The following is a 21,164-nucleotide window of genomic DNA, read 5'->3' on the forward strand; positions in this document are numbered from 1 at the left end:
TAAAAATATAATTTATAAAAAATAGTAATAATAAATGTTTTATAAAATCAGGTAATTAATAATTTTTAGTAGACAAAATAAAATATTTTTAGCAAAGTAAAACGGGGTTGTTTTGTTCAAAATGAAATAATTTTTTGCGGCGTAAGATAAACAATTTTTTAAAAAAACACCACAAAAGTCATTTTATTTAAAAAAAATGGCGCTGTTTTCCCCAAATTTCCCCGCCTGAAATCTCCAAAAGGATCTCCGCTACTAAAGCAGATAAGGTTTTTGGAATTCCTTTTGTGCTTTCTCTTTGTCAAAAAAGACTTCTGTTCTGTTCGGTATTTGCAGGGAAAAAAAAAGATAATGTGTTTGGTATTTTTGTTTCCGTTATAAATTTTTTTAAGGAAAGGGAGATGAAGAAAAATAAGAAAAGGGGGAAGAAAAATGCTGCAACTATGGGTAATTTATCCCGACTTTACCCTACTTTTTAAACCATGGTATGAGATAGGCTGGTCTCCCAATATTTCCTTAATCAAAGGGAGGAAAACCCTAATTTTGTCTCTCCCAAGAGATGAAAGGAAGGGAAAAATGGTGTTTTACTTCAAAGCCCGGGCAGAAGCTAGCGATTACAATATGGCTTCATCGAAGATATCTAGTAAATTCTTATTTGAATTATTTTTCCAGATACATTGAAAAATTTTGAAATTTTGCCATTGTTGCTGTAATGACCTGAATTTTCAGTGATGTCGGAATAGTGATTCGAGATCACTAAATCTGACAAATGAGTAGAAAATATTATTAATTTAGTGAGAATAAGTAAATGTGAAGTTGGGAAAATTTTTGAAATAGTGAATAGTGTAATAGGAATAAATATTAAAATAATTAAAATTGAAAACGAGGTATCGAGACCTCAAAGATTTTAAACCGAGCCATAAGTATTTTTAGAAATATTTTTAGAGTGTCATTGAGTTGGTATTAAAGTTTCGTTAGAAAATTTTAACGTTTGGATAGTCAATTAACTAAAAAGGACTAAATTGAAAATAGTGTAAAATTTGTTAAATTGTGATTAAATAGCTTAAGTGATTAAAAAGGAGGGATTTAAAAGGCAATTAGGCCCAAACTATATGGGCTGGACGGTTGGGCAAGAAATATCTAGAAAAGTGATGTAATAAGGGTAAAATTGGAAATTTTGTAAAAGTTAACAAATAGAAATCTCAATTAAAAGAGTTTCTAGGCAATTCTTCATAGTTATCAGCCAAAAAACGGCATTGAAGAGTCCCTCCAAGCTGGTTTTTCATATATTTTAATCATGTAAGTTTAATTCTTAATTATTTCTTCTAATTTTTGTGGTTTTGATACTTTTACAATTAGGTCCAACTAATTGTTTCATTAGTTATTAATCTTATGGCTGATTTTGAAAGTTACCATTGATGAGTACTGAATTTTTATGATGAGTAAGCATGGAATTAAAGCTTTGATTTTGTTATATGATGATTCTATTAAAGTAATTTTGATAGAAATTGATTTTAGGGACCTAATTGTGAAAAAGTTGGGAATTAGGATTTGGTGTTGCGGTTTTGAATATTAAAGGCTATTTAGTAGTCTAAAATAGTTGGAAAAGGTGTTGATTGAGAAAAATTAGATCAATTGAGAGGTTAATTGAGTAGGGACCAAATTGTAAAAACTATAAAGTTTAGGGTAAAAGTGTAATTTCGAAAATTTAAGGGCATAAATTGTGAAATGGATTAGAAGAGAATTATATGCTGACGAATGAATAAATTTGTATTTTAGATCGAGAACCCGAAGCAAGCCGAGGAAAAGAAAAAGTAGTTGATTGGTCCCTGAACTTTTACAAATTCTGTAAATCGACCTAGGTAAGTTCATATGGCTGAAATTTAATGATTAAATGTTAATTTCATGAATTATATAATGTATGATGAAATGTATTTAGTGTTGAAAAGAGAGTAAAATAAAAATGCGAAAATCGAATAAATGATCAAATTAAGCGGAACGCCGGATTTGAGTACTTCTGATCAAGAGATAAAGTGATAAGTGGTAGCTTTAGCTACACTTATCTGATCAAGTGAAAAGTGATAAGTGCTAGATAAGTGTTATACTTATCTGATCAAGTGAAAAAGTGATAAGTGTTATACTTATCTGATAAAGTGATAAAGTGATAAGTGGTAGCTTAGCTACACTTATCTGATCAGGGACAAATGATAAGTGATCATACGTAAGACCATATGACAAAGTGAAAGTGAAGTACTCAATTTTTCGTAATCGTTCCTTAATTTTGATCACGGATGGTAAGTGACAAATGGGCCCAAAGGAATTATGGTAAAAGAATAAGTAGTAGTGAGTTTATACCAAAGAATTCACCAAAGATTGTGGTTGACAGGTAAACTTAGTAATGGTGTATATTGTATAAGTGTACAAATGTTTGGTAAGATTTATGTTTTATGCCTATGAACTTACTAAGCTTTTCTATAAGCTTACATGTGTGTGTTTATTGTTTTGTAGATTAACGTATTTATACATTCGAGGATCGATCTACATCGAGAATCACACTATCCGGATATACTCCGTAGATTTTGTTAAATAACTTTTGGATTTATATGGCATGTATAGGAATTGAAGTAAAAAGTAATAGAATGAATGACTAAGTATGCAAAGTAAATTTTGAATGTTATGGTTGTGTTAGATATCGAAATATATACATGTTTTTAGTTTGAAATGGTTAATTGGTTGAACTTCATTAGTATTTAAATGAAGTAGATGAAATCTGGAATTGGTTGTAATTTGAAATTTGCAGGAAGGTTAGACAATTATAAAGGGGTTATATTGAATTTTTTAAAAATTTCAATGGAATAGTTTTGGACAGCAGCATTGATGTAACTTTGAAAAATCACTAAAAATAGTGGAAATAGAATTAGAAGTTGAGTGAGATATGAAATTAAATCTGAATGAGTCTACTTTCATATGAAAGAAGTGGAGTAAGCAAAAGAATTATATACTTTTAGATATTTGAATTTTAGTGAAACAGGGCAAGAATGTTTTGAAGTCCCTGTTCTAACTTTAGAAATTCATTAAAATTGTACAGAAGGAATTATGAGTTATAATTTATATGAATAGATTCCTTAATGAGACTATTTTCAGTAGAAATAAGTGTAAGCACCATATGAAGTCTGTAATAAGAGATAATTAAATTTTAGTGACGAGTGGTCAGGATAGTCGATCAGTGAAATAGGGGAGACTTCAACTAATAAACTGTACTAATTGGCTAAACCAAAAATTCTGAAAAATTTATGGTGAATAGATATATGAGTCTAGTTTCAGGGAAAATTTACGGATCTAAATTTCGATTTTTGTAGTTTGAATTATAATTATTTTAGTGACTGCTATGCAGGTGGACAACTTTATTATGAATGATGAAAGTAAATTTTTATGCCCCGAACTTTTAAGTTAAGTCAAGTAACGCCTCATGCTCGACTCCGGCAACGGTATTGGGTAAGGGGTGTTACAGTTGCTATAGATTTCGATAAGAAAACAGAGATTGAAACTAGGTTGTTCGATAAAGACAGAGATTTTCAAGCTGGTTTAGGTTTTCTTTGTTTCCCTTATTGTTCAACAGAGCTTGAAGATCATAACTGGGAAGATCAGACAATACGTTATAATCGATTGTTCCAGTGGAAACCATTTCGGGAATTTTATAGTTGAAGGAAGAATAATCCGAAGTTGATGAAAGATTATAAGACACTTTTTAAACCAAAATGAACCAAGTTTTGATTGAAATTAGAACTCAAAAATGCAATAAAAAGACCAAAGACAAATTGGTGTCCTTTTTTTTTTGGTTATTAAGTTATAAAACAAACAAATTTTCTTTTGGGTGTTTGGTTGATGAGAAAATATAAGAAAATTTGGTAAAAGATTTTTGATGAGAAAAAAATTATAAATTTATAATTGTTAACTAGTAGAAAAAAAAATTATAATTGTTAACTAGTAGATTGAGCTAGGTAATGGTGGTGGTGCTAATTTGCCTGCAATCAAAGAGAAGTATGGTCAGTACATGGTGAGTAGGTGCTCCACCTTTACGGTGCAAACATGTTTACAACATTGCTACATAATTAACTTAAGTTTTTAATAAGAGCTTGATTTGAATTTCAGACCTTGCTTTAGGTGACGATGAGTGGGAATGGGCAAGTTCCATTACTGGCTATTTCAAGCTATTTGTTGAAACCATTAATGTCTTCTCTACTAACAAAAGTCCTACTGCAAATGTACATTTTTTTCTGAAATCTATCATGTTTACATACTGTTGATTGAATTGTGCAAGAGCCCTAATACTTTTCTTAGTTCATTGGCAGGGAAGAGGAAAACAAAGTTCTATAAATACTGGAGCAATGCAATTTAGCTTTGCCAGTATCATCTATATCTTACATCCCCCAACTGTCGAAGCTCACTGAATTGATATGCACACAAGATTGGTTGCAGATGCAATCAGATGGTATGTATGTGCATTATCTTTGATTTTTTCACACAATATCAATTTTGGTTCATTATATATCACTAAAAATATGTCGTTGGTATTAATGTATTAGATCCTAGTCCATCGTCAAGCATTTATGCTATACCCATTCCTATGGCTCTGAAGAACACTGTTTCTATGTTGTGGATTTCATTAGTGTCCTTATTTTGAAGGCTATTTCATGCAAGGTACGTACATGGATATGTGGTAAGCCCATAAGATGATGTTTGACCGCATAAGAATTTAGTCTTGGTCTCAAATTATAAATTGGATGAATAACTATTGTAATGTTCTTATGTCAATATGGGCAAATAGCTAATTGCTTCTTAGTATTTTGATTTGTTACTATACATATTAGGAATAATAAACAATCAACCCTTTGATATGATACAATAGTTATTATAGTAGTACTTAACAAAAATTTGGTTCTCATTCTTCACTTAACAAGTCCAGTGGCACATACATATGTAAACTAGGAAATTGAAACAAGAAAGAAACGCAAAGCCAAAGCACATTGATACTTTTGAATGATAGTTATAAATGAATAATATGCCTGACTTGGCATTTATAAAACTCACATGCTTGAAGGATAGAACAGAAATTGCTGTTAGAATTGGATTGTCAGCTTTCAAGATTCAGTAAAAAAGACATCATTTGGACACTTGGAAGAATTCATTGGTTTCATTGCTGTAATCTCTCTTATTCAATATCTAATTCATTTCCATGGTTAAGATAGCTAAGTTGTCAATTTCCTCGAGTATTAATTTTTGCATTCATGTTATTTCCCATTCATATTTAACTTGTTAATATCAATTTTTGTTTTAATGCACTATAATTATTTTCCCAATTCTGCAGGGTACATGAAGATTAGATAACCAGGAATGTAGCAGATGTAGTTTGCATGTTTGCACGGTAAGTAGATGAATTGATTCAATCTCTATCATCGGCAAAAGATATACTTCCCCCTTCATATAACTTTTATGATCTTTCAACTATTTATCTATGTTTTTATATGGGATGATGAATATATCACATGCTTCAAAAAAGGATAAATGTGGTGAAAAATATCGATTCACTATAAAATTGATTTGAGAACTGGCGTTTTCTTCATTTGTATGTTGTTTCTATGTTGGAATGGATGAAGGGTGGGACGCTTGGCCTCCATCCTATAGTAAAAGTATCTGTTTTTTACATTTATTTATTAGCAAACAACAGTGATATTATGCTTTATTTTGTTGTTTTCTTGTCAGTTACATTTACTGCTGTTAGTAAAATAGGATTTTCTTCTTAGGATCTTAGTTTCTTCACTTGTATTAGACTCAACAATGGCTTGCATTGCATTGGTGTTGATTTTACCTAAATTTCGAGGTTTGTAATTTTTAATTTTTATTAATTATTTACGTTTTCTCACTTTTATTAATTTTTATTATTATTTAAGCTTCCTTTATTTGCCTTCTTTTATCATTTTTTCTTGTTGTTTTTAGCTTCGAAGATCTAGTCTGCCAATCTGAACTTGGTTTTTGGCCTTCTTCCGTCTATGCTTAATCAGCAATTTATCCCATGACACATTGTGCAAACTGTGTTTTACTTCATTCTTTTATATATTTTACATTCATACAAGAGTAATTTTGTCTTTTACATTTCAAATAAAACCATTTTATTTTATTTTATACATGTTGATATTTGAACTCATGACATTAGCATATATAAAATCGTAGGTTTACCACTACAAAAAATGTTTCACCTCACTAAATTAGTGTCAATTGTACATTGAATTGGTTAGAGAAATAACTTACATTCTTACAATAATTCTTTTGTCTTTTTTCATTTTAAATTATAAATGTTGAGATTTGAAACCATACCATTAACATATATAAAATCTCAATTACTAATATTATTACACAATCAATGCTTCATTTTAAATTATAAATGTTGAGATTTGAAACCATACCACTAACATATATAAAACCATGAACCAGATGACAAAGGGTTTCTCAAGGGTAGAAGAATCACTTAATGACTGATGTGCCTGATGCCCGAAAATAGTTTCTAGCATATGTTGAAAAAGCAAAGACTACCGGATGCTTGGATTCATCATTTCATTATGGCAATTCCATAAACGGTAAAGAGAATGGGGCCTGCCAATAATAACGAGTAAGTTTTCTCATCCTTCGTTGTACCCCATTTTATATAACATTAGATATACTAAAATGGTTATGATGTTGGGATTTGAATCCCAGATGCCACGTCTTGAAGGTGTTTGCATGAGCCATAGGTTGAATGCAAATTTTGATTCTAATTTATTAATCCCGATCATTACACTCTTATTAGAGCTGACACGCTCAATTGTTTTTACTCTTAAAATTAATCACTCGTAGGTTTACAGGGAAGTTGAGTTCCTTCTAGCTGTGCTCAATTGTTTTGTTTTTGCCATTACAGCTGCTGTAGTTATGTAAAGAGAATGGGGCCTGCCAATAATAATGTAATGACCCATTTTCAGTAAATCGGAATAGTGGTTTCGTAATCACAAATCCGAGCTAGAAAGAAAATTTATTTTAATATTGTGGTATGGTCTATATTATGATAGGAAGGTTGCATGAAAATTTTGATAATAAAACTTCATTGATTATATGGTAAAATTTATTTAAATAGATTAAATAAAAAAAATACATTATCGGGACTTTGTTCCGTAAATCGATTTGTAAATATTTATTATAAATATTTACTAAGTTAGTTGTGTGTCTAATTATGTTTTGACTAGGAGAATTTGATGTAATTGGAAGTAATTAGGAAAAGGGATTAGATTGAAATAAGTGTGAAAGTTTAATTATAAATTAAAGAAAGTTAAAAAGACCAAATAGGCAATTATGCCTTTTTCAAAAATTGAGGCGGCATAACAAATGAAATATCTAAGATATTTTTAATTTAAGTTATATATATTTTATATTATGATATTTAATTAATAAGTAAGATATTATATTATATTATTATATTATTATATTATTATTACATATATAAAACAAAAGAAAAGAAATGAAAAGAAAGAAACAGAATAGAATTCAAAACGGAACAGGGGAGAAACAGGGGAGAAACAGGGAGAAAGAAAAAAGAAAAGTAAATAAGAAAATTAGGGTTTTAAGGTTCAATTTCAAATTGGTAAGTCAAATTAAGTCATTTTCTTGAAATTTTGAGTTTTATGATTCTAGATTAAAATATTAGTAGGTATATGTTGAAATTTGAAAGTTAGTAGAATTTTTTATGTAGTTTATATTGAATTAGTGGATGAATTAGAGATTGAATTGATGGAAATTCAAACTAGAATTGGGAAAAAGATTAAATTGAGAAATAAGTTATAAGTTTAATGTAAAAGTGTAAGAAATTCAAATTAAGGTTTATTAGTGAAAATTTGAGAGTTAAGTCAAGTTGTAAGTAGAATTTAAGTAAAAATAAGGTATAGATTGTGATAGAAATAGAAATAATTTTAGTTATGAATTAAATTGAAATATTAGCTAAGGTAAGAAATTATGAAATTTTTATATCATATATGTTTATTCTTATTAAATCATATAGGAAAGTTATTTGATTGTTTTTCTAATATATAAATGTTATGTGTTTTATATGAAATTGAAGAGAAAGAAAAGAAAGGAAATGACCTAATTGAAGAAAAAGGAAAAGAGAAGGCTAATGAGTGAAGGAAGATATCATCTCAACCTTTTTGTTGTAAGTACTACAAGGTTATTTTTTAATTTATTTTATTTAAATGCCTATATTATAGTATAGAATTATTTAGAAATAAAATAAAATAAAGTAAAATAAAAGATTATGGAACTATGAAATTTGTAAAGAAAATTATAGATGGAAAGTATATAGTGGTATATTGATTGAACATTAAGTAATTATTGTGACAAAAGTATATATACGTGAAAATGGTGTGATAATTGTGAATTGTGAAATGTGCACTAAATTGTAATGATGGAGAAATGAGAAATCTTTTTCGAAATAATTCTATAAAGTATTTAATTGAATGAGATTCAGTTTTAATGCCCAAGTAGATAGAATTTAGAACTACCAGGATATTAGTGGCATGCCATTAAGGAACTTTAGCGCGCTCTCTGATTATTAGCACGTTAGTGCTCTCTGACTACAAGCACGTTGGTGCTCTCTGATTTAGCACGTCAGTGCTCTCTGTTTAGCACATCTGTGCTCTCTGTATAGCACTTTAGTGCTCTCTGTTCATTAGTGCAAACCAATGCACCTCTGTATTTGTTCCGTATATCCGGTGTGTTCTATAAAATCTATTTTGGGCTAAGATTATGATTTGTGGATAAAAGCGAATCATTACAATGCTAAGGTAAGTTTTACGAAGCTTATACGTACGTAAATACGTAATAACAGAAAGAATTTGGCATATTTTATTTATATTTATTTATCTGTTTATTTCTTGTAGTGCTTACTAAGCCTTCATCGGCTTAACGCGTAGGTACAGTTTGTCTCGAAGAGGTAAAGTCAGGATAGAAGATCTCTCATCTCATCACATCCTCAAGAGCTTCAAAAGTAGGTACCATATTTTGAATTAAAATGGCATGTACATAGACAGTCAGTTATGCTTCCATGTGTTAGGAACTAAAATGTAAACTCTTGGACTTCTATCTATTTTTAAGTACTTTACGTATTTTGGTATATATATGAAATGAATTAGTAAAACTATATGTATGTTTGCAAATATGGTTGGTAAGTGAAAATGCTATGTATAAATGTTTTAATTCAACAATATCTAGCTATAACCGTTTGGCACCAAATGTAATAGCCTTATACTGGGTCAGTACGATTAGACCAGGTATAGGGTTGTTACAAATAATGAGCATGTAGGCACTAAATCTGCAGTTCAAATTCGAAGCCATGCTCAAAAGTTTTTCTCTAAGGCTCATTGCTTTGAGTTCATTACAAGATTTCCTTGATTAAGTAAATGTATTATATCTTTTATTAACAAGATTTACTTGATTAAGAAAATGCATTGTATTTTTTATTACCTTGCAATGTATATAGTCATAGGCAGGTTCAAATAGTCAGTCTGTTTATCATATGTATTATTTATTTTAGTTTTGATTCTAAATTTTATTTTTACTTTAATATTTACGAAAACTTAAGTTCTAACTTTTGGATTTTAATTGTGTTATTAATTTATTATTTTAAATTCTAAAACTAAATTCATTAATTTTTATATTTAGTTTTAAAGTTAAAATTTTCATAGAAAATTTAATTTAAATCATATTTTTTATTTATCCTTAAAAGTATATTTAAAGTTCAAATTTTAAAAATAAAACATAATATAATAATTATCATAAAAATAAATATTATTTGATTAAAATAATTTTTTTAAATGTTATGTTTTTAGCGGCGTTTTTACAAGAAGCGTCGCTAAAGGTCATGGTCTTTAGCGGCGTTTGTGAAAAAAGCGGCGCTAAAGGTTGACAAAAGCGCCGTTAAAGGTCATGATCTTTAGCGGCGTTTGTGATAAAAGCGTCGCTAAAGGTCATGGTCTTTAGCAGCGTTTTTCATATAAACGCCGCTATAGCGGCACTTTTTGCGGCGCTTTCACTTTTAGTGGCGCTTAACAACGCCGCTAAAGGCCTAAAAAAAGCCGCTAAAAGTCTATTTTGCTGTGGTGGCTTCCTGTTACATGGCTCAGAAAAGTGCTTTCTGATTACGTGCTCTAATGAGTACCTCCGGATATGAATTGACGAATTATAGTTTTGTACACTTCGAGTGTACTACATGTGTATTCATCGATATTTTAAATAAATTCAATAGACAAAGTTCCGACATGGACTAAACTGAACTTGAGATGATTTGTTATGAAAATGTACATGTTTTATGGGAATATGATATGGAAAGTATATATATGAAAGTTATTACATGATGAGCTCATTCATGTTTTTTGACAATTGTGTGAATTATAATGACTAACATGTTGATGAAATTGGGTGTTTAGGCTAATTGCCAAATTTCTTTGGGTGAAATTTTGGATGCTTACCTTTAATGCAAATGAAGGGTAAGTTAATTTTCCATTATACGAACTTACTAAGCATTAATGCTTACTTGTTTTATTTTCTCTATTTTATAGTACACGGAAGCTCGTAAAGATTGGAAGCAGGTCAGAGCAAGATCACACTATCCTTCAACTCATTTTAGTATAAATAGTGAAATTACTTTTGGTATAATGGCATGTATAAGCTAAGTTAGGTAAAATATTGGTATATACATGTTTTGGTTGTAAATAGCCATTGAAACGACTTGTAATGGTCATGTTTTGATATATAGATATATATGGTATTATCATGTTTGAGGTATGAATTTGATTATGCATATATGCATTTGGTATCTAGTTAAGTATAAGTTTGGAAGGACTTAATAATAAATTATCAATTGGGAAGTCCTAGGACACATTAATTGTATGTGTAAAATGTCAAGTTTAAGACTTGGGTTTGGCTTGGTTTAAATGTTTTGAATTGGTTGGTGAACATGTTAAAATGTTGATGTAGGTGGAAGACAAGTTTGGGTGAGAAATAAGGCTTGAAAATGACCTTATTTTGTCCACATGGGTGGAGACACGGGCATGTTCCTCAACCGTGTGTCACACACAGCCATGCACACGGGCGTGTGGTTTGACCATGTGTCCCTTACATCTTAAAATTTGAGAAATAGAATACTCAGGTAGTTTCACACGGGCAAAGACACGGGCGTATGTCTCATTCGTATGTGTCACACGACCTGACACACGGGTGTGTGACTTGGCCGTGTGAATCTTGCACCTTAATTATGCAAGTCAGTATGCTCACACCACCTAGCACACGGGCGTGTGGCTCGGCCGTGTGACTAAGTCAGTATACAACTTAAATTGAGCACGGGCTGGGACACAACCATGTGCCTCACATCGAATGCCCACACGGCCTGGGACACGGGCATGTCACTTAGCCATATGAGCCACACGGACGTGTGTCCCCTGTACTTAAAGAAAATTTTGAAATTTCGCAAAAAATTCTCTAAGTTCCCGATTTAGTACCGACTTGTTTCTAATACATAAACTGGGCCTCGAAGGTCCATTTAAGAGACAATATGATTGAATATGTTTAGTTTCAAATATGTATAGTAAATGATATGAATTAACTATATTTGATCTGTAAACTCTGGTAATACTCTATAACCCTGTTTTGATAATAAATACGAGTTAAGGGTGTTACATTTATCGCTTCAACTTAGACCAACTATGTAACAGTATTTGAGGCTAATGGAAGCAAGTCATGAAAGAGCAATCAACTACTATTTTTGGATTTTTGAGGCAAACGGTGGAGCAATTAGCAGCATGTGGAAAGACAATTCACAACAATTTGAATGGTACAATGAGATGGTAAAGCGGCATTAAATTAAGACTAATGGGTGGGAAGATTTAAGCCAAATAGCAGCAGATTTTTGAACATGTTCACTCGATAATCCAAGGCTTATTTGTACAACAAAGTGTAGCAGTTTTGGAACATCAAACGGCGACCAATAGCAGCTTGATTTACAAGTGAGGAATTACCTTATTTAGCAGGAATTTTTGGTAAATGGCAGCAAAATAGCGGCCTAGATTGAATGGCAATTATTGGATCCAAGCAACATAGCAATACTTTGGAGCGACAAAACAATGCAAAGTGCCAGCAAACTGATTAAAGAAGGAAAAATTAAGAGAAAAAAAACTTGCTAATATCCCTTTAATATTGGAGGCACTAAAGGGGGCAATAATTTAAGAGATATGGCAGCAGCAGTTTATGAAGCAAAGTAAGCACCGAATCAAGCCCAATTGCGGCTTGCGGCAGACCAACAAACAAAATATATTACCATAAAATACCATGACATGAAACAAATTAGAGTGAAAAAAAAAGGATTAAGCAATTCCAAATATAACAAAATATGCTTAACAAGAGCTATAACGCATATAAGCGACCAACAAAAGTTATTCTCTATGCAAGAGGTAAATATTATTCCAAAGGCAGCTTACTTATCTAAAAAGCACAAAATTAAAAAATTTCTTTGGACTTGTAATATTTCACCGCCACCTTAGGCAATATATGAGATATTTTCGATGGTTTTGACAGTTTAAGGGTTAAAAAATAAAAAATTAAATAAAGGGTTAAATCTTTTTTTTATAAAGTTAGAAGGTTAAATAAGTCGTTGTATCTTATTTTTGGATAAGTAAGTTTTTTATTTTGGATTTGTATTCAATGTATTCTTAATGGATATATTTATACATTGGAAATGAACCAAACAGTGAAACCTAGAGTTAAGCAAATAAATTGAGAAAACTGAAAAATTGATTCGAACCAATATATTCAGTTCGAGTTTTGTATTGTTCGTTTTGGTTTTAGGTTAGTGTTATCATCCGAATCGCACAATTCGTTTTTGATTTGGTTTGAACCTAATCGGATCAGCTGATTGGACCAGGAACCTATCAAGATATCCTAGCCACTGGACTAAATTCTTGAAAACAATGGTTGTTTGATTGAAACAAACAACATATTAAATTCTTGAAAACAAAAGTTAGAGGACTAAATTTCAAATGTATGAAGTGTAGAAACCTAGAGTCATGGTTGTTTGAACCTAATCGGATCAGCTGATTGGACCAGGAACCTATCAAGATACCGATCCGAAGTGAGGCATCATACTTATTAACTTGTGAACTAATACATACCAATTGAACTAGGCAAACAAACCAGTTGAATTACTTTTTTTTTATGTTTTTAATGATTCATTTAATTGAATTGTATAAATCAGTGATCTAACCAATTTGATCACCAGTCTGATATGATATTCTGATTCTAAAAATGATATGATATTTTGATTTGTTGATAAAATGTCATTATGATCTTGGCAATCCAGTACTAAGTTGATTTTGCTTATAAAAGGTCATTCTGAGTTTGATACGTGACGATAATCGTGCTGAAATGATTATTAATAATTTTGATATTGAAATTGATGTAATGAAATAATATATTGATATTATTAATATTTTAACTTAATGTATTTGTTATATCTGACTAGTTTAATAGTTTTTTACTTTTGAATTCAAATTATGTTAGTACTACCGAGTATTCAATACTCAGCGTATGATTGTATCTACTTTTGTGCGTAGACTTGACTTAGGTTCTTGGTGTGTTCGTGGTCCTGTTAGCATCCAAGCAATCGATACTCAGCTTAGCCATCAATTATAATGTTTTCTTATGTTTGCTTATTAGTGGGATGTACCTAAGTCATTAGAAAGTGTTTTAAAGTTTTTATGTCATTTTGATTTATAAATATGTTAAAGTTGTATGCTTTGGTGACCGGTTGAATGATTTTGGTTCCATTTATCTTTTGATATATATAGATAGATATATAAATAGAAAGATATGTTGGAGTAACGTTGGTTGAATGGCTAGTTGTGTACAAATTAGCAGTTAGTTTAATTAAGTTAGTTGTGTTGGAATAAATGTCCTTACCTTTAGGCGTTGAATGCAATTATACAAGTTAAGTATGTGTGCATTAGGTTGATTTATGCTAAAATGGTTGTTGAGTTGGTACTGGTTGAATTTCTAATTGGTTTAAATTGTATTTAGTTAGTTCAACTATTTATTAACTAGTATTGAAATGAGATATATGAAATGCCATGATTCTAATTTATTGATTATGTTTTTACAAGTCAACTGGATTTGTTTTAGCTTAACATAACTTTATGATTATTTAGGAAATGTTTTGGCATCGTTTGCTTGTTGGAACGTTTGTACTTTTGACATTTTGGTAGGATGGTATCGAGACACTTTGAACAAAAATGATCAATTCATGCATTTTTGGGTAAATGTCTTGAGACAATAATAGCTAGCTCTCGAGGCATGAACACCGTGGTCTCGAGATGAGTAAACATCGAACCTAAATTAGTTTTTCTATGTTCCAAGTCTCAAGACAAGGCTATTGTCTCAAGACATCATAACATCGAAAAGCAAAACAGGGAAGGCTTGTCTTGAGATTTAAGGAGTCTTGTTTCGAGACATGCTAATATCAAAGCTAAAATTCTAAAAATAAAATGTAGTCTGTCTTGAGACATGGAGATACTTGTCTCGAGATATCATGCTGAAATTTGATCAAAAGAGCTTGGATTCGAATTCTAACTCCATATTTGACCTCGTTTAACCCTAAAATACCGTGTATGAGATCATTTATCATTGTAATGTCATGTTAATGTGTTTAATTGTGATTGTGTGGTGATGATTTTGAATTAATGACAAATTGTTTGGATTATTAATTTGAAATATTTTAATTGCCTCAACAATATGATGTGACGTCACGCATTAAGACCCGATGACCGGATTAGTGTGGAGTGTAACAAATTAGCATTTGTTATATAATCTATGTAATAACCAAATTTTGCTCGGGCCCAATGCCAAACAAATAAAACCCAAACCAAATAAATAAATAAAAGTCCAAATTACAGTCCATCAGAGCCCAATTCAGACCAGCCCACTATTCAATTAGACCAGCCCAACAAAAAAACCCTAGTAGCCCATAGCCCAACTAAGCCTAAAACATTTTCAGCAAAAGACAAAACCCTAGCTGCCATGCTAGCCGCCGCTCTTGCCCTAGCCTCTGCCCACTGTCGCACGCCACCTCTGCCACCACCGTCAACCTCTGACACCTGTAAAATAGCAAACAACACACAACAACAAAGAAAAAGACGACAGGGAAAAGAACCGAATACAAAGGAATCGAAAATCAATTCAAAGGTTTATTTATTGTCATTTTAATTTCTCCTCCATTTTCTTGTTTATTTCATTTTTTTATATACATATTCTATATGCAAAAGTAAAGTAAAAAAGAAAAGAAAGAACTTACCCCTTTTCGGGTTCGCGACGCCGTCGGGACGGCCGAGGGAGCCACTTCCGAGGATAGGTGGCCGGAAACTGAAAGGTTTCTTGAGTTTTTCGGGGTTTTTGTTAATGTGTCGGGGTTTTCGAACTTAGATTTGGGTTTAGGGGGTTTGAAAGGATTGAACTGGAGATTTTAGCCTTTTCCGGCCACCGCATACAGCGGCACCGTCGCTTGCGATCGGCGGCCAACACGGTGGCCGGTGATCGGAAGTTGACCAGACCCTGGACGAAACTCAGGGGTTGAGGGGAGAGTTTTGGAAAGTTTTTTTTAAGGGGTTAAAATGAATTTTTTGGAAATTTTGGGGTTTTTATAGGGTACCGAAACGGTACCGTTTTGGAGTGGTCTCAGATGCTCAAAACGGCGTCGTTTTGGCCTAACCCGATCCAGCCGACCCGACCCGCTAGCAGGATCCTAGTATTTTTGCGGAAGGGTCTATTTGCTCATTCAGCCCTTCCGCTTTTTAATTATTTTGCAATCAAGTTTCCTTTAGTTTTTTTTTTAATTTGGCCCTGGAATTTCTTTCAGATTTCAATTCGATCCACCTTAAAGCTGTGCGTTTTGGAGGGACGAGATTATTTCTCATTTGGTCCCTCTTTGTTATTTGCGCATTCAATGTGGTCCTCCCCTTTTATTTATTTTCGAATCCGCCCCATTTTTTCAATTTTATTTCAATTTAGTCTATGTTTTTTAGCTATTTTATTTTTTTAATTAATTATTTTAATGTTTTATCATTATTATATTATACCATTAATCTTGTGTTATTATTATTATTATTTATTCATTTATACCTTTTAAATTTCAAATTTTGTTATATATATACATGCATACATTTTATAATATATACATATACGTACATATTACTTAATTTTTATAAATATATATATACATACTTTTATATATTTTCTATGCTTCATAATTTTCTATACATACTTATATATTTTTACATTTTAAAATATGTACATTTTTTTATATATCTATATTTATTCCTTTTATTCACATACATATATTTTTCTTATATGTACATATATATATTTTTATATTTTATAATTTTATCTATTCTCTTTGTTGTTATAATTGCTTCACTTGGTGTTTATTTATTTATTCATTTATATGTCCATTATCATTTAAAAAAGAAACATTTTAGTTTTATTTGTCTATTTACTTGTTATTTTATATGTAATCGATTTGTTCTTTTTTCTTTATTTATTATTTTTGTTGTGATTGCTTACGTTATCTATGTTCACATCGTCATATTCATTATTGTCATTTATTAATGCGGCATTTATTCATATATCAAATTAACATTACATCAATTTTTACCGAAATTTGTAAAAAAGAAAATTTTGAAAATAAAGGTAATACTCGGTATTTAGGATCTTCGAGAGGATTGAGCCCTAACGTATTGGGTTCCAATTTTCTTCGTTGAATCTAAATAATCGAGAATGCTCTTTAATAAAAAAACATAAATAAAAAATCATTATCGGGAATTCAATACGTTGTCTCCTAACGCATTGGATATGACATGTTATTTTCTCGAGATGAGGATTTTTCTAAAAATAACAAAGGCAATATTCAATGTTTAGAATTTTGAGAAATTGTGCCCTAACGTATTGGACTGCGATTTCTTCATCTGACTTAAATAATTGAATATCCTTTTAAATTTTATTGCACGAATTTTTCTGGACAAGCTCATTTTTGAGGAGGTGAAATATCGTGCCCTAACTCATTGGGTGCGACATTTTCTCTCTCCGAAAAGAGTGGATCTTAATGGGTAATTTGATTTATACAAGTTTTTTTAATAAAGGATCGTATTTTGAATCTCTTTAAAGTTTTTAATTTTCGACATTAAGACACTAATTAATCAACTAGGTACCAATTTTTGGGCGTTACGAGGGTGCTAATCCTTCCTCGTACGTAACCGACTCCCGAACCTATTTTTCTGAATTTCGCAGACCAAAAGCATTGTTTTAATAAATCTAAACCGTTTATTAAAAGCAACTGTTTTACGAGATGACCCGATCACATCTCATCAAAAAAGATTGGTGGCGACTCCCACTTTCGTTTTATTTTCAAAATTCAAATCGACCCCGTTTTATCAAAAAAATGGTGCCAACAATCTATAATCATGAGGGGTAATGGATTGTTGATTCCAATCCATTTTTGGGGTCAACATCAAATAAGGTAATCAAATTATGGGTCCTTCGTGTTGGATTAATACTTACGAAAGAACTTAATTTTTCTTGATCATATTATTGATGATTACAAGACGAAAACATTTTTGAACAGTTGAATTCTTCATATTTTTTAAAAAAGAAACTGATATACTGACACTTTTGCTAGAAAAGGAAGTAGGTATAGTGTTTTTAGGAAGTTACCTTTTATGAACTCTAATGTTTGATATGCTATTTATTTTGATGTCCCTGATTTTATGCTCAATGTTGTTAAGGCTGATACAGTGAGTATCTGTATGCATCCAACATTCTCTTACTTAAAAAATAATAATAATTGAAGGACGTTTTGTCTACATGAGCCTAAAGAATACTTGAAAATATTCAAGTGGCAGTTGCTTCTAAAACACCATTTTGTTATTTGTGAAAAAGAGTAAAGAAATGTACTTACGAGATTCCATTTAACCATTGACTAATCTAAAAGAAAGCATTGAAATGATAAAAAAAAAAAAAAAAACTCCAAATTAACATGTTAATAGTGGCACAGGAAAAACAAAGGCAATGGTTTTAAACCTTTTGAGACATCTCTTGGATGCTGTAAATCTATGTAATGAGTCTACAAAAAGTTTAAAAAGATGTTGCAATCCTAGCACTCCTGTTTGAACCATGTGGATTGTGTTCTTTACGGTGCAAAAACAGGTGGAAATGGAATCTTATGGGGGCCAACCCAACCCATATGTATGTTAAAGGCTTTTTCTTTGTTTTTTCTTTCTTTCATTCTAGAAATTTTATTTTTGGTAATGATTTGCTTATGCCACAACGTCAAATCCTTCTGATTTCGTTTGAGGTCTAAAACTCATCCCACATGAGGAAAAAAACATTTTTTTAAGAATAATGTTTAACAAAAATAATTATGTTTATCAAATAATATGGTTGTTTTTGTTGATTGAATTTTAGTTCGATTGAGATCGGTATTGTTGTCAGTGCAGAAGAACGTAGGTTGATGAGAGACTATAAATAATTTTAAACATTGTATAAAAAAACAGATAACAACTTAAAAGAATAAAGTTAAAAGAAAAATAATATGATTGTTTGTTTTAAATAAAGGTGAATGGTTATTTTACATCTAGTTATTTATTAGTGGTATGCCATTTGTTTTAAATCTGTTATTTTTAAAAATTCAGTAAAAATATTTATAAATTTATTAAAATGATTAGTGTGTTTTTTAATTTTGATAAGGGAGTTTTATATTTTCTCCTAGTAAATTGCATCCAATTATGGCCTTATTTGAAAAATTATTGACAAAACTAATTTTAATTGATTTAATTTTTACAGATGTTTGATAATACAAAATTAAAATAATTGATAGAATTTTTCTATAAAAAATGTGAAATTTAATAAGTAAATAAGAACTACGTATCACTCAATGGAGAATATTTTCAATTAATTCAATTTTATTTTAATATTATATTATCCTATAAACTTTATATTTAACATTATATTATCTTATAAAAGTTTTACTTTCAAAATTTGATTTTTGTTTAGAATAAAGTGAAATGTTTAAAATTAGAGATAAAATGTAATATATAATTTTTGTAATTTAAAATCTATATTTATCAAGCAATCTAGTTATATTCCAAAACTAATTTTAAGTAATATATAAAATAAAATTTATGTCTTAAATTCAATAATAAAGTTTCCAATACTTAATTTCTTAATATTTATTCATCAAACCATAAATGCTAAGCTATTTTTCTTTTCCATATCAATCAAATTCATCTGATATTAATATCACATCCAATAAATTTATTACATTAAACATAACTTCAAACAAATATATATATATATAATACTTAGTAAAAGAAAATTGAATCATGCCATTACTAAACTGGTAACTGTATATCCTTTATTTTATAATCATGGGGCAAAATGTTGTGTGTGCAAGTTGATTGTTCCTTGAAAAGTTCCAAAGAGACGAAAGAAAAGCCCACTGTATGATTTTAAAAAAGTCAAAATAAGCCCCCTGGTTTTGTTCTCTTAATATATATATTCGTGACAGATGTGAAAGGTAAAAGTTTCCTCATGGACTGTAAAATGGAGAAAAGCAAAATACAAATGCTATATGATGCCTGTAATTATGTATTTTCCCAGGAAGAGCTTCCAAATTTCCAACAAATTCAATGGCTCAAAAACATCTTAAGTACTGAATCACTTCCTTAACTTTCTGTCTGGTTTTATACAATGTTGTTGGTTTGTTTAGTAGATATGACTAATGGGTACACATTTTCAAACAAGCAGATACGTTTGAAGCTGTGGATGTTGGCATAGATGAATTTAGGTCGGATGGATCTCCAGGTTCAGGCGAGGTCATGAACAGCAATGGGTTGATTTCTGGGCAAGGAGTTTCTGAAATAACTTACATTCACATCTATGAATGTGACCAATTTTCAGTGAGTACTGCTACACCTTGTTTGTTTGTTTACTCATATTTCATGCACATATTTATATGTAGATGCAACTGTATGATTAAAATCATCAGTTAAATCTGTTGTGCAGATGGGAATTTTTTGCTTTCCAGCTGGGAGGGCATTTCCTCTACATGATCACCCCGGGATGACGGTTCTAAGCAAACTTCTTTATGGTTCAGTTTACATCAAAGCCTACGATTGGGTTCGTGGGGAGACTTGTAGCCCCAGAACAAGTAAGAGTTGATTGATTGAAAAGTTATAAGAAACCTCAATCAGTTCAAAAAAGGCATGCTGATGTTATGAATATACTACTAAACATGTGTGGCTACGGTGCAGATGGATTAGCAGGCACAGCAATAGATGGCATCTTCAATGCACCATGTGAACCATCGGTCTTGTTCCCAAGGAGCGGTGGAAACATCCACTCATTCACGGCCTTGACCCCTTGTGCTATCTTGGATGTCTTATCTCCGCCCTACTCCGATGACTTGGGCAGGCCCTCCACCTACTTCTTAGACTTCCCCGTCCCTTCTCTTCCTGGTAAATCATCGAATTCAATTTATACTATAATTTCTCTTCTTGATGTCATCGATTGCATCCGAGTTTATGTTTCGATATTCCCCAGGTTATGCTTGGCTTGAGGAAAGAGAAGTAAAACTGCCATGTGACTTGGTTGTTAAGGGGGCACCTTACCTTGGTCCTCCACTTGATGTTCCAGATGATGATCTTTGCTAACTGGACCTACAAGAATTCTCAATATATGTATATCTGTAACCTTTTTGTTTAGTATTGTAAAAGAAGTATACATGTACAACATACCCCAGCATCTCATAATGGGCGAACCCATCTAACTGAAAAATCACCTATTGCAGTTCCCATTTTCGCCTCCAGCTTCTATTAGTTACCAAACTATCGATTAAAAATGAGAAAAGCATATAATTACAATGAAAATAATTGACTGTTCTTAAAATTTGAGATGAAGTTTATGCGTGAAGCAGCTTTATACATCCTTACATACAAGACTATTTCCAAGTTTAGGAGCCGAAAATGTTCTGGTGAGACGATATCAATCGTGGTTTA

At 31.1% G+C, this 21,164-nt stretch overlaps 1 protein-coding gene and 2 long non-coding RNA genes across 3 annotated transcripts; all 3 read left to right on the forward strand.

Moving 5' to 3' along the window:
- The first annotated feature begins 252 nt into the window (after positions 1–252).
- On the forward strand, positions 253–4,699 carry LOC105770969 (uncharacterized). Its single transcript, XR_001126358.2, has 3 exons — positions 253–640; positions 4,339–4,489; positions 4,584–4,699. It is a non-coding gene; the product is annotated as an uncharacterized LOC105770969 (long non-coding RNA).
- Positions 4,700–7,643: 2,944 nt separating this feature from the next.
- On the forward strand, positions 7,644–9,182 carry LOC105770968 (uncharacterized). The gene is made up of 3 exons (XR_001126357.2): positions 7,644–7,666; positions 8,141–8,230; positions 8,991–9,182. It is a non-coding gene; the product is annotated as an uncharacterized LOC105770968 (long non-coding RNA).
- Positions 9,183–19,698: 10,516 nt separating this feature from the next.
- On the forward strand, positions 19,699–20,979 carry LOC105770966 (plant cysteine oxidase 1). The gene is made up of 5 exons (XM_012592348.2): positions 19,699–19,816; positions 19,915–20,066; positions 20,173–20,317; positions 20,421–20,624; positions 20,710–20,979. Exons 1-5 carry the CDS (start codon positions 19,699–19,701, stop codon positions 20,817–20,819), a joined length of 729 nt encoding a protein of 242 aa, XP_012447802.1. The 3' UTR covers positions 20,820–20,979.
- The last annotated feature ends 185 nt before the right edge of the window (positions 20,980–21,164 follow it).

This window comes from Gossypium raimondii, chromosome 5, assembly GCF_025698545.1.
Source record: "Gossypium raimondii isolate GPD5lz chromosome 5, ASM2569854v1, whole genome shotgun sequence".
NCBI classification, from domain to species: Eukaryota; Viridiplantae; Streptophyta; class Magnoliopsida; order Malvales; family Malvaceae; genus Gossypium; species Gossypium raimondii.

Bases quoted from the DNA above. Each gene is read 5' to 3' on its own strand.
- LOC105770966 (XM_012592348.2), top strand. From the start codon at position 19,699: ATGGACTGTAAAATGGAGAAAAGCAAAATACAAATGCTATATGATGCC. The intron at 20,318-20,420 runs GTAAGAGTTGAT...GCTACGGTGCAG, and splicing joins GACTTGTAGCCCCAGAACAA to ATGGATTAGCAGGCACAGCA. The intron at 20,625-20,709 runs GTAAATCATCGA...GATATTCCCCAG, and splicing joins CCCCGTCCCTTCTCTTCCTG to GTTATGCTTGGCTTGAGGAA.